The sequence below is a fragment of the Primulina huaijiensis genome, chromosome 18 (genome assembly GCF_012295235.1).
Source record: "Primulina huaijiensis isolate GDHJ02 chromosome 18, ASM1229523v2, whole genome shotgun sequence".
In the NCBI taxonomy this organism is placed as follows: domain Eukaryota; kingdom Viridiplantae; phylum Streptophyta; class Magnoliopsida; order Lamiales; family Gesneriaceae; genus Primulina; species Primulina huaijiensis.
The window spans coordinates 4,754,170-4,772,711 of NC_133323.1; the positions used below are offsets into that span (position 1 = coordinate 4,754,170).

The following is an 18,542-nucleotide window of genomic DNA, read 5'->3' on the forward strand; positions in this document are numbered from 1 at the left end:
TTGGTTTTTTTGTTGTCATTTAACTTATACACATCCATTTGGAAATTGTCGATGACTTATAGCCCGTTTGATTTTAAGGTTCTAAATTTGTGATGAAATCTCGAGTTTGATGTCTAATTGTAACATGTCACTTTTTAGCTCGAACGGAATAACCTTTTGAAATTGGTCTCTTGTGTGTTACTTTGAACTCACAAGCTAAGTTTTTAGCTAAATTATGTGATGTGGTGGATGTATTTATTTAGGGTATAAATGTGTTGACTGCAACTAATTGTTTTTGCCTGGACTTGATCTGTTATATGATTCAAAAGATTTGAGTTACACTGTTATCTGATATAGTTTTTTTGGTAAACCGACAATCTCTTGGTTTTATTATTGGTATCAGAGCTGAGGTCACGGATTCGATTTTCATTAATTGCAAGTAATGCAATTATTGAAATTGAGATTGTTTGATGCAATAATTGTCTATGTCTGAAGCAAGTGAACTGTTGTATTTGAACTGTTATATGATTTTAAAAATAATCATCTCATATAATTTTTGATAAAACCAAGTATATTCAATCAAATATTAGAAAATGAATGATGGGAGAGAATGCAGATAAAAGCATTGTCAAATAGAGGGACTAACTAAATGCTGCGTGTTGCTTGACTAGGCAATTTACTACGGCATTTACTCTCTTGCATTTGATATTTGCACCGAACAAATAATAAATGGGAATTATTTCTTTGTTCCTACCATCTCTGAATCAATTCACACCCACTTCAAATTTTATTTATTATATCAATATATGTACTTGGATCTTCAAAATACACACTCGACTGCCAAAACTTTAATTGGAATTAATGCTTTGCTTGAATGTGCTTTCTTTGTTGGATTTCCATTTTTTTAAAAATAATTTATTATTTTGCTTTTACTTTTGATTTCCTTATTTATGGAACAATCTCATTAAGTTCTTCAATAATATTTACTATGATACCTGATTCTTTTAATGTTGATTTCTATGTTATATAAGGGAATACTGGCCGACATGGTAGCTTTGTATTTTTTATAATCCATAAAAGTACATGATAATCCTATTAATAATATCACATATATTTCGTGATCTCTAGTTAATGAGATTAATTTCATCCATTTTTCCTTAAAATTTATGCGAAAATTGTAATTTTGGACATTCTTTATTTATTTTTGTTGGGTGCAATAATTGTCCCTGTTTGGTAGAGCGATCGAACCGTGGTGCTTGAGCTGCTGTGCGGTTTAAAAGATTTGAGTTGCACCATTACTACCAGCTATAACTTTTCGTAAAACGGCAAACATTCGGTCCTACAATTGGCATCAGAGCCAAGGTCACAGGTTCGATTCTCATTGATTGCAAGAAGTGCAATTATTGAGAGGAAGATTGTTGGATGCAATAATTGTCCCTGCTTGGTAGAGCGATCGAATCGTGGTGCTTGAACTGCTGTGCGGTTTAAAAGATTTGAGTTGCACCATTACCACCAGCTATAATTTTTGGTAAAGCGGCAAGCGCTCGGTCCTATAATTGGTATCAGAGCCAAGGTCACGGGTACGATTATCATTGATTGCAATGAGTGCAATTTTTGGGAGGGAGATTGTTGGGTGCATAATTGTCTCTGCTTGGTAGAGCGATCAAACCGTGGTGCTTGAACTGTTGTGTGGTTTAAAAGATTTGAGTTGCACCATTACCACAAGCTATAGCTTTTGGTAAAGCGGTAAACACTCGGTCCTACGATTGGTATCAGAGCCAAAGTCACGGGTTTGATTCCTATTGATTGCAAGGAGTGCAATTATTGGGAGAGAGATTGTTGGGTGCAATAATTGTCCCTGCTTGGTAGAGCGATCAAACCGTGGTTCTTGAGCTGCTGTGTGGTTTAAAAGATTTGAGTTGCACCATTACCACCAGCTATAACTTTTGGTAAAGCGACAAGAGCTCGGTCCTAGAATTTTATTTTATTTTTTTTGCAATTTTGATACATTGTGACTATTTTTGAAATTATCTTAGTATTATGTCTTTCGATTTTTGGTNGAGGTATGACTGAAATATCCGTTCTCCATAAATATTTTTTTTTCAAAAAAAACAAAGAATAATAAATTAGTGAATTTAAAAACATAATAAATTCAAATGTTAAGTTTAAATAAAAATTACTCTAATCTGTTTATATTTCATATAAAAATTTATTATATATAAATATAAAACTATATTTTAGATAAAATTAATAATAATAATAATAATTTACATGCACAAATCATGTGTGAACGAAGTTTTACTAGTATATAATTATATTTCAAACTTTTTTTTAAAATTTGTTCATACTTCAAAAATTATTAATTTTATGTTTTTTTTAAGATGATTGTCACCACCCTTTGATGTCCCCCCACCGTTATTTAATTAAAATTTAATAATGTCTTAATTGTGGTTAAATCAAGTTATTATAACGCATTTCATTAAATTAGTTTAGTTCGTATTTTTTAAGGTTATGTTTGGATTTATATGTTTCAAATTCATTGTCTTGCTAGGATAACACAATTTAAGTGAATTTCAAATCAACTATATATCAAATTATGTAATTTCAATATTAATTAATTGTGGTGAGTTTCCAATACACAGAAGATTAGTTCAATTGAAATTCATAACTCAAATCTTTGCTTAAATCAAATATTATCTATCTAAATTAAATCAATCAGTCTAAGCACAACCTAAAATATATTTTATGAAATTTTTTATCAAATTAAAATGGTTTAATTGATATTGGTAGGGTTATTATTGTCTTTTAAAAATTATATCGTGACAGCAAAAATTAATTACTACAAAATCATAAACTTTAATATTACTACATTAATTACCAGATCATCTTTTATCATTATGCAAAAGAATATTTTTTTATCAAATTAAAATAATATTCAAAAATTAAATGTTTCTATCCAGAGCATTAATGAGATGAGACTGACTTAACAGATGTTATTAAATGTAAGATAAAATCACAAGCTAGATGTTTGAATATATTTATTTCAAATCGCTTATTTTGTTTAATCACGAAAACTTTTATATTTTTAGATATTTTAAAAGAGCATTGAAATTTTTAGTATAATTCATCAACTATATATATATATATATAACTAAATTTATTTCTCAAACCGTACCAAACCAACTCGTAATATCTAAATGTTTACCCAAATTTTTACACCAAAACTCCTAGTCTCATTGGTCAATTTTATGAAACTGATATTCTATATGGGTCGGGTCATTCACAAAAAATATTACTTTTTATGTCAAATATAATACTTTTATTGTAAATATGGACAGATTGATCCGTCTCACGAATAAATATCCGTAAGACCGTCTTATGAAAGATCTACGATAATTTTTAAACATCCAATCGACTGATATTCCTATATTTCCGATTTAAAAAAATGAAGTTTTGTCATTTTCTTTTATAATAAAGATAAGTAAAGTGGTGAGGAAGGAATGCTACTACTAGTTGAGGTTATTCAATGTTGGATTAATTTCTTGAATTAAAGCTCACTGGCTTTGTATTAAATGATTGAAAACAGACTCCACCAAAAGTTTTTAAGACAATTAAATTCTTTTGCATCCTTGGTGAAGCTAATCAAGGATCATTTATTCGACCTAGACATTATGTACCTAACTGACAATAAATTCCATAATTTATGTTTTTATCTAACACCCCCTCCACTTTAAATTACTACACCTACCATTTCAGATCAAACCAATGGTAAAATTCAATTAAACCCCACTTATTATATTTGTCAGACATATGGATATAGTTCCCGCAAATGTCTTTTCTTTAACTTGTCATTTCATTAAAAAAAAAAAAAAAAAAAAAAAACAAGACGAATAATATATGGGATTATGTATTTCGATGCTCTCATCTTGTATTTTTATGGAGTACGTACTAACTAAATTTTTGTGTGTGTGTTTGTTTTTCTACTCGATTTGTGTTACTTGATTAAGTTGTTGTGTTTTAAATCCGCAGATATTATATGTGAATGTCGGTTTAAATAATTACGAATAATTATTGATATAATATAATGAAGATATTTAAATTTTAAATATTATTATAAAAATGTATCAAATTTAAAAGGTTTATATGATTTGAGATAATACAATCAGATAACAATCTTCTGCCGTCGAATTAGCTTTTTTACTGTTGTTTTTGATATATTGGATAGTGAAATTTTTATTGCTAAAAAAAAAAAGATATTTAGATAATCATATATTATTTTCTCTATCAAAATTTTACAAGTAATTTTCATGTGAGAGAGTCATATACACGTTCGTGAGATGAGTTGACCTGATTAAATATTTTGGTAAAATATTTAAAAGATGTGTAAGTTAAATGTGTAAAAATGTTTTTTGTTGAAATTTTTTTATCAAACACTTGTTATGCAATATTTTAGAACTTGAAATATATATAAAATACTTCAATAATGCATCTTAAAAACAATAGGAATAATAAATAAATATGACACATAAATAAACACGAATTTGTTTATGAACGTTCTGAGATTAATAACTCATACGTCATGTCATCCCTTCTTCTCCTTGTGAATGATGCACTAGAAGGATTTGATTTATGCAATTCCCTATAAAAACTCATTTCAACTTTATGATTATCTCTTGCTTAATTGAAACTCTTAGCACAATATCGATTGTAGGACGCAACTTCACAATCCGCATAATATTTAACATCTCTTATGCCAATACCACATATACAATCTTTAATGTCTGTGTGAAAACTCACTTATCTAAAATTCGAAATTCAACTCTCATGTATATGTATGAGTGATTGATTGTGTGTGATGATTTTTACAGTTTATGTATATATCAAACGTATCATCGTACTTATGTTTGCTTTCATTTTAGCTAATTCTTCATGTAGGCTACCCATGTATTGAATCCTCTTCCAAAGCATATATTTGATATTCAAGATGTTGTATTTATAAGCTCCAAATATACACACACACATGTTAGACACAAGAATATAACTGTTTGAGAAGATTCTGGATAGTTTCTGACATTAAAACCGTAATTCCCACCTTGCTGAACGCTTTCATGAGCCTGACTGATTTTGAAGTCCGCAGTTAGGCTCGTCAACTATACTGATCATTTAGCTGGGCTCGTTAGCTAGAGTAAACAAAACTGATGAGGTCTGCTGAAATCAGTCTTATTGATTTCAGCTTGTACATAATTAGTAGTTTCATCGTTATTTCTCAGCATCTTAAAATGCGATTAAGAGCTCAACTTGTGAATATGATTTATAGAAAATCGTATTAGCTTCGCAACGCAAGATGAATCTTTTCATTCGGATAATCGGACTGATCAGACTAACCAAATACTGTAACCGCTAATAAAGTTGTTTTTATCCCTATCCTGAAAAATATGATGCTATTGTTGGATTTGTTCATAATATCATATAAGTAGTGCCCTAAATATTAATCCAATAGCTACGAAAATGCTACCACTTTTTTTTCCATATAATACAAAGTTAACCATTTGTGTAAAAATATGTCCCCCACTTGATTAAGATTTCGGTCGATTGGTCGCTACTCTATCAATGGATTATTCAATTATATACTTGAAGTATTTATTTTCATGGGATGTGATAAAATGTTAGTTTTTAGATCATTATCATATATGTCAACTTTCATAAAAATATTATATATTCAAATGAACTAATAATATTAAAATAAAATATATCCATCATTTCTTAAAATAAATGAATACTTCTGTAAATAGCCACATTATATATATGAATAACATCGAAGCACCCACTATTGTTGCTATTTACAGAAGTATTCATTTATTTTAAGAAATGATGGGGGTTGACTCTTAGAATCATTGGAATTGTTACAATTTCGTATTTTGGGACCGAAAACTAGTTCTTTATACTTTTTGAGTTCATGTACAATAAAACTAGTATAAATTAATATTCAATAAATTAATAATATATCTAAAATAATATTTTTTATATATCTAAAATAATATTTTTGTTCGACTGTTAAATTAATAATTTCGATAAATTAACAAGATAATCATTATTTGAATACACATGTATAAAACTATGAACTTTCGATCGGTACTACTCAGGAAAATTGGATGAGTTGGGTGGACAATTTCTCGCACAGAGATATATTATTTCTTTGTACGTGCTGATGACCAGGCAAGATAAACCCGAGTTGGATAGCCTGTCTATCCGAGAATGAGTAACGTTAGTGGGATGTCGAAATGATTACCGGTGTGACCACCATTCATCCATTCTCATCTAGATACGTGCAAAAATTTTAAAGGTTGGTAATGGTCACAAATCACACGTAAATATACATGATAGAGAAGAGAGTTTGATTTACTCAAGTAACAACTGCTGAAAGAGATGTATGGTTTTTCTCCTCGTTATATATGATGAGGTATGGGGATATATATTTATTTGAGTTACCAAACGATCCATTACTGCCATTTAATGTTTGGTCACACACATATATAAACTATGCAACTGATATTCGAGATAGAGTATGTCTCTTGTCAGATGGTCTCAAAAATCTTTATCTGTGAGACGGATCAACCCTATCGATATTCACAATAAAAAGTAATACTCTTAGCATAAAAAGTAATATTTTTTCATGGATTACCCAAATAAAAGATCTGTCTCACAAAATACGACTCTTGAGACCGTCTCACACAAATTTTTGCCTTCGAGATATGATTGGAGATGATCTGATATCAAAGTCTCAAGTTTGAGATGATGTATCTGTGCGAGACCCAATTATAATAGTTTTCTCTCCGGCTAAAAAAAATATTAGAGAGATTAATATTTTTATATAAAAAAAGAAACTTCGTTTTTTTAATACAAACTGTCATGCTTCCTTGCTATAAAAGTCATTTAAAGATTAAGTAAGAAGCAAGAAAATGGATATGGGCCGGTCCTCAAAATCTATTTTATCATATATATTTTTAAAAGAATTATAACCTCATAGAACATGGATATGGGCCAGTCCTCAAATTCTAGTAAATCGAAGCCCATTATCAAATTTTTCATTGGTTCCGGGTTTAGTCACCAAAGCCAAGTCCAGTATGTGTAACGATTCGCTAGGGTTTAAGGGTTTTTGGCCCATCCAAAGCATTTCGATTCTACACCTGAAATGCCTCTCCCAATTCGTGGATAATCGCCAGCGAACATGGGGAAGAAAAAGCAGAAGACAGTTCTACCGCCGGAGCTGCCTCCGGAGGTTCCGGACGAAGAAATTGAAGTTTCGGATGAGGACTTACAGTTCATCAACGAGAATTTAGAATACGCCGGTTTTGTTTCCAAATTAGACACTCATTCTATCACAAAGTACGCATTTTTAGTTGTTTGGTGCATTCATCCTTCTTTCAGTTACTTAGTTCGTTTAAAAACTGTTTTGATAAAAATAAAAATAAAAATTAGGCATGTTTCACGTGTGGCTGATGCTAATGAGGGAGATCTAGAGTCTCTGTATGAGAAACGGTTGAGGAAGAAGTTGGAAAATAAAGAGAAAGAGGAGAGTGCCCTCGAGGTTGATCCAGTTGACGTGCTTCCGGTGAAAACTTTAGATGGAGAACTCTACTATCGAAGAGGTACTCTTTTTATTCAATTATTTGTAATTTTTCTTACTTTAGCTGATTAAATTGCTGCTATCTCGAATGACAGTTACAAAGGAGTCGAAAGCAGATGAGGCTGAATCGAATGAAGGTGAAGTTAATGGTGTTTTGAAGCTGACCAAAGCGGAAAAGCGTGCAAAGCTTAAGAAATTGAGGAAAGAGGCAAAGAAGCAATCAAAAGACGAAGCGCAGCAAGTACCCCAAGCTGAAGTGTTGGTATGCAAGCAGCTTTTTTATTAGGTTGTGCGGCAATTACATAGTAATATTCAGCATCTTGGTTTTACCAAAATGAAGTTGCATAGAAAAGTTAAATCACCGAAAATGATTCTTATATCATTTAGTTTTGGATAAAATACATGTTTCTCTGTGAGCATGGTATCCGGACTGGAACTATAGTTATAGTGTGAACTCGAAGCCTTGGCACTACAGAGGCTTGAAGAGTTACACAAACCTCTTATTTGATACATATTTACAAAAAAAACAATGGGATGAATTTTTTATTATTTGTTTCCTTATTCTTCAATGTTATCATCAGACAACTTTTCGCATGAACTCTGAATTGTTTTTTCTGTCGGTCACATTGTATTGCTACACACTTTTATCATGTAATAATAATATTCTGTTATATAAGTAAATTCTCATGATTGTTTAAGTGATCTTGGACATCATCATGTATAGAGTGTGTTGGTTGAATAGAATAAAGGGCCCACTGCCATTTAAGATCAAATGATTGATTCAGCTAGTCAATATAGTTCAACTGTAATCACAGGAATCATAGACATACCTAATAATCTAATACAAGCAAGGTCCCGTTGTAAATAATATCAATACTTAATGTATGTAGGATGAGGTCGAAAAAGATCTTAACACTGAAGAAGCCAGAGAAATGAAGAAATATAAACTTGCTGAGTTGGGAACAGCCATACTTGCTGATCCAGAATCCAATATTAAGTCTCTGAAGGAGATGCTGGAAATTTCCAAGGATGGAGATGGTGTCATTGTCATGCTTGCTTTAAAATCCTTATTGGCTGTTTTTAAAAACATCATTCCAGGGTAAGAAAGTTGCAGTTTCTTGAAAATCATCTTTGCCATCTTGTTGTGAATTGTTTCTACATTTTGGGGTACATAAATCATAACCTAGGTTTTACTCTCCTTTTCAACTCCCACTGCAGCTACCGGATCAGGTTGCCGACCGAGAAGGAACAAGAAATGAAGGTTTCAAAAGCTGTTAAAAAAATGCGGTTTTATGAGTATACTCTATTGTCTGCGCTCAAGGTTTGATGCTACCCCTTCCTTTTAGCATCCTATTTCCAGCATGCATCTGCAGTCTCAGGAATGCATTTCTTAATATAATGCAAAGACTCTCACACCGCCTCCCAAATCCAATATTGCGTTCTAAAATAATATTTGTTCCATTGTCAGGCATATATTCAGAAGTTGGTTGCACTACAACAGCAAACTGTTTATAAGCGAGTGACTGCTAATTGTTTATGTACTTTGCTTGCCGCAGTACCACACTTTAACTTTCGTGAGAGCTTGTTAGCTGCTGTTGTGAGCAATTTAAGCTCCCAAGATGATGTTGTAAGGTAATCTAATGTTCGGCAGTAGAATACCATGTTATCATTGCAGTGAAACGTTATGGGATGTTCATTCACATCTAGCAAGTTGCCATTGAATAGTATCTGTCATACATCTTGAACTGATAAAGAATACCACGAACTTTTTGGTTTTTTTATTTATCTCTGATCAATTTAATTTCAAGTGTCACCTGCGAATGGATATCGCGGTAGTGTTTTCCAAAGATCACACAAAATCTTGATGTAACGATTCTCCTTTTTGCCTTCTTTATAATGAGCCTTCATTTCACCATTTAGCTTATTAGTTTTATGCGACACATATTGCTTAATCCCTTGTCTGAAAGTGCATGTGCCTCTTGCTTTGGTGCAGAAAACTTTGCTGCTCAACCGTTAAATCACTTTTTATAAATGCGGGTAAACATGGCGGTGAGGCTACTGTGGAGGCTGTTAAAATGATTGCAGAACTTGTAAAAGCTCACAACTGCCTGCTACATCCTGATTCTATTGAAGTGAGTAATAATTCTCCGATTTTGAATGTACAGTCTTGCGTAGTGATTGACAATGTAACATTATTCATATTTTGTTGTTGACATTGGCATTCTCGTTGGACTTTTGTGTAAGTTCATGAGGATGAACTTCCAAGAAAACACTATGCTTAGTTAGGTGTTTAAAGACAGAACCATCTTCATATGTCGGTGTCAATAGTGCTTTCTTTCCTTTTGGTTTGTTGCCATTAATAGTTCTTATCCATGCTGGTTATGGGTTATCTAGTTAAAATAGTTTTAATGTGTAATGAGGAAGAAACTGGTGGATATCTCAGTCTGATAAATTTTATTTTACCACAACGCAGAAGCATATTTTATTTTATCACAAACAGCATTTTTCTTATGATAATGAAAATGTTGCAATTCTGCCTTTAGGTTTTTATGTCTCTGTCATTTGACGAGGATCTTGGAAAACCTGAAAAACCAGATGCTGATAACAGAGCCAAAAACAAAAAATCTAGGAAAAGAAAAGGAGTTGACAAGTCAAATCAGATACCAGATAACGAAAGGAAAAAAACTAGGAAGGACATTATGTCAAGGACAAGGGAGGAGGTACATCATTCCCCCTCAGAACTTTAAAATAGTTGTTTCTTTTCGTTTATGTTTAATGTGGAGATCGTTACAGGTTAATGCAGACTTCAAAGCTGCTTCATTTGCTCAAGATCCTCAAGAGAAAAGAAGGATGCAATCGGAGACACTATCAGCTGTATTTCAAATATTCTTCCGCATCTTAAAGCATTCTGTGCAGCCAGTGTAAGCATATCTTTTCAGAGACATGGGAGCCACCACTACAGTTTTGTACATAGCTTGCTAAATTTTTATCCGCATTGAGATTTGGTACTTTATTATCTGATTTTGTATGCAGACAGCTATGTTGTTGATGCTTGTCAGATATGTTTGAAGCGTAAATGCTTCTGGTTGGTTTTAGGAAGCTGCTTCTAAAATTAGTTTGTTGTGGCATATTTAATGTTTCTCGTGCATCTTGTGAAGTTAACCTACTTTGAATTTTACTTGGTTTTCGTTAACGCTGGTGTTATATTTGGGAATATAATGCCTAAATAGAATTGCTTTAGATGTGAGAAATATACTGTGTACAGTGTAGTACATCAAATTTAAATCCATAAGTATGATGTACCATAGTTTGGGATACCACACCTACTTAAATGGAGCTGTTTTATATGTGAAAGTTCAGCGTGTACCACATCAAACATGATAAGTCCAAGAATAGAGTTTTATCCACTATATTGTTTTAAGTGCTGGGCAAATAGTTTGGCTCAGTGTGAGCCTGTTTTCCTTATGTTTTATTTTTGCTTCTCAGAACAGAGGCTACTTTGGTGCCTGGTGGATTTGGGAGCCATCCCTTACTTGCTCCATGTTTGAATGGGATTGGAAAATTTTCTCATCTAATCGATTTGGATTTTATGTCCGATCTCATGAATTTTCTGCGAAAACTCGCTGGAAATAGCAGCAATATTGGAGATTCATCAAAGAGTTCTTTTCAATTTTCGGTTTCTGAAAGGCTGCGCTGCTGCATTGTTGCTTTCAAAGTGATGAGGAACAATTTAGATGCTCTGAATGTTGATCTGCAAGACTTCTTTACCCAATTTTACAATTTGATGCTAGAGTACCGACCAGGAAGGTATGTACTCGCAATATTTTTCTTTGAATGCACTTATGTGTACGTATTTCCACTTTGTCCTTTGCACCCTTATTGCTTTTATATTTTATACTTTGTCAAGTTATGTTTTCAGGGAGCTTTGCAGAGGAGGATTATATGTTGAGTATGAAAGGAAACCATAGTTATCTTTAGTTTGAATTATTATTAGCATAGCCATTTAAAGCATTGTAAACCATAAAGATTGCATTGTCATTGACATATGAAGAGAATCTTAATTATCAATGAAGTGTCAATGATTTTGTGTTTCTTCTTGCTTAGTGTTTCCATTTGAATTTTTGTGGCAATTCAAATGACACGTGAAGGCACTTCCATCTAAGACACGAGTTTGTGCAATGGCTTTCTTTGTTCAGTTTTTGTCTCATTCTGCAAATGATTTTTCACGTGAATTATGCTGTTTTTCTAATTAAGGGGTTGACTGTACGTTGGGCCTTTAAGGGGTTGACTGTACGTTGGGCCTTTTTCACTTCCTTGTTTTCTCTTACTACATCTAGTCTGAAAGTCGGATGGAGAAAGACTGGAGATTTTGGAGAGAATAACATAATTTATTTGTTTTAATTTTTTAAGCAACTTTCTTGCTTGTTTGATGTTCTTAATTTTTTTTCACAGGGATGAGGGAGAAGTTCTTACTGAAGCTCTAAAAATAATGCTGTTTGATGATAGACAACATGATATGCAAAGGGCCGCAGCCTTCATTAAGCGCTTGGCTACGTTTTCTTTGTTCTTTGGATCAGCTGAGTCTATGGCTGGTTAGCTGTGACTGTCAATATATACATCATCCATCATTCATAAGTATTTGTATACATTGTGACGTAATCTTCTTTGCTCGGATCAAATTTCAGGTTTAGTTACTGTGAAGCATCTTCTTCTAAAAAATGTCAAATGCCGTAATTTGTTGGAAAATGATGCTGGAGGTGGTTCTATTGCTGGTGCAATATCTGTAAGCCCATGTTTTTTCCTATTCTGGTAGAAATAGACTCTTCTGGGATCAAAGGCAGAACCTGGGCATTACTTCCTGTATGGGTTTGGGTTGAATTTTGATTATTGTATTTGCTGTTTTTTGGAGCAGCAACTGCTCCCGCCGTCCTGTATGGCATGTCATTTTATCGTTAGTTACATGGTTAATATAGGTATAGTTTTAACATTAGGCTTCTGTACTAAAGCTGTTATTTGCATTCTAATTTTGGGGTCATGAGGTCAGTATTTTCTTGTTTTATCCTCGCTTTCTATTTCTCACAGAATTTTTATCCGCAGAAATATCAACCTCATGCAACGGACCCTAACCGTAGTGGTGCTCTTGCCTCAGTTCTTTGGGAACTTAACCTTCTTACAAAACATTACCATCCAGCTGTTGCAACAATGTCTTTGAATATCTCAAATATGAGCTCTTCAAATAACCAGCTTCTTCATCATGTCTCTCCTCAACAAGCTTATGCTGAATTATCACTTGAAAATGAATGCATCAAACCCTCTGGTGATGCAAAACGAGCTAACAATAAGAAAAGGAGGCCAAACGATCACATCCCTGTTAAATCGACATTTGACCTTGTTCCAATGGATCCAATTGCTGAGAATGAGGTGAGGAAAAAACTTTCTGAGCACTTTTTGCTGCTTCGTGACATTGAAGAGAGCGAGAGACTGAAGTCTGAGTTGGACCAAACGACTCTCTGTTTGAATCTATACGAAAGTTATAAAAAGCATAAGAAGAGGAAGGCGAGGTCAATGAGAGGTAAGACGTGAATGCCGCCGCAGCTATCAATTTTTTTGCCACAAGTGTTGTATTCATCAGGGACGTTCTTTGATTGTTCTACTATCTTTAATGTTGTGATACGTGCTTTTACCGGAATTAAACTTTAAATATTTACCGTGTACTGATTTAATTACAGTTTTGATTTATTTTAGTTTTGTTTTTGGATGACAGGTGAATAGGGATGACAATGCTCTATTCTAAACATATGTTACAATTTTGCTTATTTCACCAACTAGACTTGGAAAAAAATTGAATTGATTTCGAGGAAGGGAAATGAATTTATGATCGAAAAAGAAACAAAAGAAGCTTATTATTGTTATTATTTTGGTGTATCAAAGGTGGTACGTGGAAAAAAACCCAAAAGAATCGATGGTTACTTTTCGTGTTTTAAGATTGGAAATTACTCATGAGTACTATTAAGAAAGTTGGTGTCTTCCTGCCCCAAAAAACTACTCTTAAAAAGCTTTGATATACGGATGGCATGTCATTTACATTTGGTGGTACAGCTGAGCTATAAATTAGTTTGGTGGTACGGTAAAAATTTTGAAAAAAATGTGTCAAATCATTTTATATATATACATATATATGGTGATTTTAAACTTCAAGTTCAAGATGGATTGATGTGATTATTCTACATGTACTACATCAGAATATCGAATCATGAACGAATAAAGATATGAGAGAAGAGCCTACTGGATTGGACTCCATACGTGACATGTAAATAAAAAGAGTATTCAAGTTGGGCACCTAACATAACATAAATTCCATTGCTCTTATGTCTTTGTTTCAAGTTGTAACGACTCTTTACCTAAGCATGTTCTGTTAATACCAAAACCAACAAAGTTTTCTAGCAAAAAAACACAAAACATTTGACACCATGGCTTTTTTCGTCACCTAATTCAAACAGGAGGATCATGTTCTCTGATATAATTGGAAGCAAAAAATGAACTTTCTGATAAATTTGAGCTTAAAAAGTTGTGCTTTTTGTCGGTTGCAGATGTTGTCTACCCCTATCTCACAAATTTTCACTTCTTTGCTCTGCATTTTTTTTAAAAAATAATTTATTTTTTAAAAATTTTATTTTATTATTATGTGTTGATTGTGGAGACATCATACCAACGTGTTGGATATTCAATAGCAACAAATGTATTTATAATTTTGGAATACATTAACAATATGTTTCAATTAAGAAATGATTGAAGATTAGTAGTTGGCTTGTGACTTCTGCGTTAATCAAGGCCACGCTTTTTCAAACTGATATTATATATCAATAACAGCAAAATAAACAAAGTCGCATCAACCAAAGCTTGATTGAAGCTTTGGCTTTTTTATTATAATGGTTGAATCCACGAATGCACCTAATACCTTTCACACTACTTGTATTTTTACAATTATCAATACTATAGCCACAATGCACGCGTCGCATGTCTGTTCGGTCGTTTTGTTTAAAAATTTTTTTTAGTTTCATTAGCTTTTGTTATTAAGTTCGTAGAGTGTGAGTAATTTTGTTATTTGTCGTGAGACGTGATATTCGACATATATGTGTCAAAGAATTTGAGAAATATGATAATTATCAAATTTGGTAGGGATAATATGATCATTTAAATGATCGAGCAATATTAGAATTTTCAAAACTTGATAAAGTACAAATGACAACTTAACGAATTTATAAAGGATATGATAAGATTAATATATCGAATTAATTTCATCTTAGGCCAAAAAAAAAAAGGAAAAAAAAGATTCCAAGATAGGCTCTTTTTTAATTATTATTTGGATAATACAAAATTTAAATTGAACTGTTTATTCATAATTAGTCAAAATTATCAAAACACATTGGATTTTCCTTTGAAGAGTAGGTCTCTTGTGAGACAGTCTCACGAATCTTTATCTGTGAGACGGGTCAACCCTACCGATATTCACAATGAAAAGTAATACTCTTAGTATAAAAATTAATATTTTTTTATGGATGACTCAAATAAGAAATTTGTCTCACAAAATACGATCCATGAGATCATCTCACACAAGTTTTTGCCTCCTTTGAAAGCTTTCGAACCAAATCAATGAAAATGTTTCATTAACCTTTAGACATGCACTTGAAGTTTGAAACTCAACTTGTTTACTTCAAATATCATTCATTCTCAAATGTGTTCACCTATATGTCGGTAAATGATGTTTATTTTTTTTACATCCATACAAATCGCATTCACCCAAACACAAAAAAGAATTAGTAGATTTGATCGTCATTCGCGACATTTATGTAAAATCGATGTAACAAAGGTTTGAATAGGTGCAAATATTTGGCTCAAAGTGTCAAGGAAAGGGGCAATATTAGCAATAAGAAAATATTCAAACTAAAACGTAGAAGATTAGGCAGCTCATAGAAAACATCAAATCGAACAAAGACAATGTCATGAAATATTTTACATATTCTACGAGATCATAAAACAAGACCCTACCCCGTGACTTTATGTCAAGCATATCCGTACAAGATATTCATGTAGATTCCCTAAATATTCCCTCCACAACATTTCACGTGACCAAACTACCCTTTTCAGCTTGACAAATAAAATACCATTCTATGTTATATTTGATATATTTATCTCTTGTGACATGCTACTAAAATGTTAGTTTTTGAATCATCAATATATATGATAATTTTCATAAAAATGTAAGATACTCATATGATCTAATTATATTGGAATGAGGGGAAACATTTTCGATGTAACACATACNGAGAGTAACGCTTTCGGGATAACAAGAACTCAAATCTTATTCACACTAAGAAATTTGCTAGCATATTAACTGTCCCCGAGAAGGGATCCATGCTTACATGATGTTTTTCTTCGCTTTTATATTTTATTGTTATTAAGATGGTGATATTATTTGCCCTCTATTTTATATTATATAGACCTCCGTTTACCGACAAATTTTTACATTAAATGAATATGATTAATATAAATTGGACTTTAGATAACATTTTAATTTGTTGATTGAAATACAAATTTTATTTTTTTAACGAAATGGTCCATCAAATTCTTTTATTACTAAGAATCGTGGGATCTGCACTTTTAGCTAGTGTTTCAACGTTGATCCTTACATAATTTGTTATGTAAATTTTTTTGTCTAGTAGGTTTGTTAAAAATAATTGTTTCTTAAAAAAACATTAAATCACTTGAATATGTGAAAATCATGTGCGATGGTTACAAGTTTTAATTAAAAATATTTATTATAATTTAAAAACTCCGGGAAAATGACGCAATTGGCTGGTCCCAAAGATGAATTTCCGTGTAAAAGTCTTTTTTTCTAAATTTATAATAATTTTTATTGAATAAAAGAAAGAAATAATAAAAATATCGGGGAGCCGTACAGTACAGAATAACTGGTATTTATGGTTCGCTGCTGGGCGTTACTTTAGATCTTTACCGACTTTCTCTCCAAACGTCTCTTCATACTTTTCATATGCTACGTTTTTATTTCTTATTTAAATTCAAAAAAGGAATTTTGCTGAGATATTCTCGGTTAGACAAATTTATAATGGATTTTTATCTATTGTTGTGGTTGAAAACACAATATTTGATATTATACTCTTTTCACACGAGATGATCTCGTTTCGTTTGACAATTTTTCGAATTTATGACACTGTGTGTGGTCTATCACAACAACAGATGTTGTGTTTTCAACCATACCAGAATATCCAAATCCATTTACAATATGTTTGGATGTACGAATTCCATTTTAATTAAGAGTAGGTTTCTGATGAGACGGTCTCACGAATCTTTATCTGTGAAACGGGTCAATCCTAACGATATTTACAATGAAAAGTAATACTGTTAGTATAAAAAGTAATACTTTTTCATGAGTATTATTTTTTCATGGATGATCCAAATAAGAGATCTGTCTCACAAATTATGACTCGTGAACCATCTCATACAAGTTTTTGCCTTTAATTAATTGGGATAATAATAATAAGAAGAAATCGACCATACTTTCGCAAGAAACAACAGACACGATCGTCCTAAACAATGTTATGCATTCCTCCACTCATAAAAGTATTTACAAATAGCAAAAAAAAAGGGGGATAAATTAAAGAAGAGAAGAACTGATCTAAATATAAATTACCCGTAGGCGGACGGTCTAATTTTGTTTATTTTAATCGGAAAAACGTCGTCGTTCGGCTGTCAGTCACAATTCGTCCGAAAGCAGGTTCAGGAGATCCGTCAGGTCACGCGCCTCGCCTCCGGCATGGAGAGCCTCGAGCACACGCTCGAAGAGAAACACGTGGCAGGGGATCCGGAGGACGCCTTTCTGCTCGTAACCGTACTCCTGCGCCGATTTATTGAGAAGCGTCACGAATATCGGGTGATTCAGGAAATCTGCGCTCACCACGAACCTCTCCATCTCATCTCCGACGTACACCGGGAAATGCCCCTCCGGAACGCCCCTGCCGCTCCTCCGCCGGAACGACTCAGCGCGACGCGCCTCCCTTAATTCCGTTCGCAGTGGAGAATAGTGCGAAGAATCGGCGACCCTGGTCAACTTCCGTAGCAGTTTCTTCATCTATATATATATAAAAAAAAAAGAACTGGCAGATTTGGTTTTAGTGAGAGGAAGTGAAAGAAAGAATCGAGGAGGAGAGAGAAGAGTGGGAGCGTACAATATATATAGGGGTGAAGGGGAGGGTACAGGTAGGAGTACTTGCAGGTACAATTATTATTTGTTAAAGTAAATCAAATTTAATTAATAATATAAATATTAGAAAACAAAATAAAGGTTTTCTGCCCGAAATTAGAAAATTAATCCTTTTTTATTTTATTAAAAAAAATATCGTGAAAATATATCTGACGAGATTTGTAACTGATTTATGTCTATCATATATCGAATTTTCAAAAAATTTAAAATATTTTTATATTTTTTCTTGGAATTTTGAAATTTTAAAACATCATAAAGTAAGAAATCTTATCATAAAAAAGGCAAATTATAAAATTATAAAATTATAAAATTAAGGAGTATGCATGACAATGGATAGGGACAAAACGAGTACTTTACCCGAACCAAAGCCGTTTGGGATGAGTTGAAAGGGTAATGCTAAATGGGTGGGTTGGGCAACTAACATTCAAATTTTGTGACACACGAAGATGGATATGGGCATCGGTGGAGTCATGTTTTCATTTTCGTCGGGGTTAAAATTTTCTAAGTTAAAATTGATCTAATATTGACAAATAGAGGTTTAAAACTACTGAAAAATCAGACAAAATTTTATGTATAAAAAATATAGAAAAAAATCAAGCTACTCGAGCTACCTCCTGGGCATAGCAACACATGGCTCTGCCCGTGGATATGGGT

At 32.7% G+C, this 18,542-nt stretch overlaps 2 protein-coding genes across 3 annotated transcripts; one reads left to right on the forward strand and one right to left on the reverse strand.

Moving 5' to 3' along the window:
- Positions 1-7,112: 7,112 nt before the first annotated feature.
- Positions 7,113-13,341, forward strand: LOC140964395 (nucleolar complex-associated protein 3). 2 transcript variants are annotated; one of them, XM_073424124.1, is made up of 13 exons: positions 7,114-7,365; positions 7,459-7,628; positions 7,702-7,868; positions 8,497-8,705; positions 8,825-8,927; positions 9,075-9,238; positions 9,600-9,738; positions 10,150-10,326; positions 10,400-10,527; positions 11,093-11,413; positions 12,059-12,198; positions 12,292-12,389; positions 12,704-13,341. In XM_073424124.1, exons 1-13 carry the CDS (start codon positions 7,208-7,210, stop codon positions 13,187-13,189), a joined length of 2,460 nt encoding a protein of 819 aa, XP_073280225.1. In that variant the 5' UTR covers positions 7,114-7,207; the 3' UTR covers positions 13,190-13,341. The 2 variants fall into 2 exon arrangements, with proteins under 2 accessions (XP_073280226.1, XP_073280225.1); XM_073424125.1 differs by lacking the exon at positions 11,093-11,413 and having other exon boundaries at positions 7,113-7,365.
- Positions 13,342-17,212: 3,871 nt separating this feature from the next.
- On the reverse strand, positions 17,213-17,837 carry LOC140964945 (auxin-responsive protein SAUR71-like). The gene has a single exon (XM_073424944.1). The coding sequence runs from the start codon at positions 17,754-17,756 to the stop codon at positions 17,382-17,384; it is 375 nt and encodes a 124-aa protein (XP_073281045.1). The 5' UTR covers positions 17,757-17,837; the 3' UTR covers positions 17,213-17,381.
- Between the last annotated feature and the right edge of the window lie 705 nt (positions 17,838-18,542).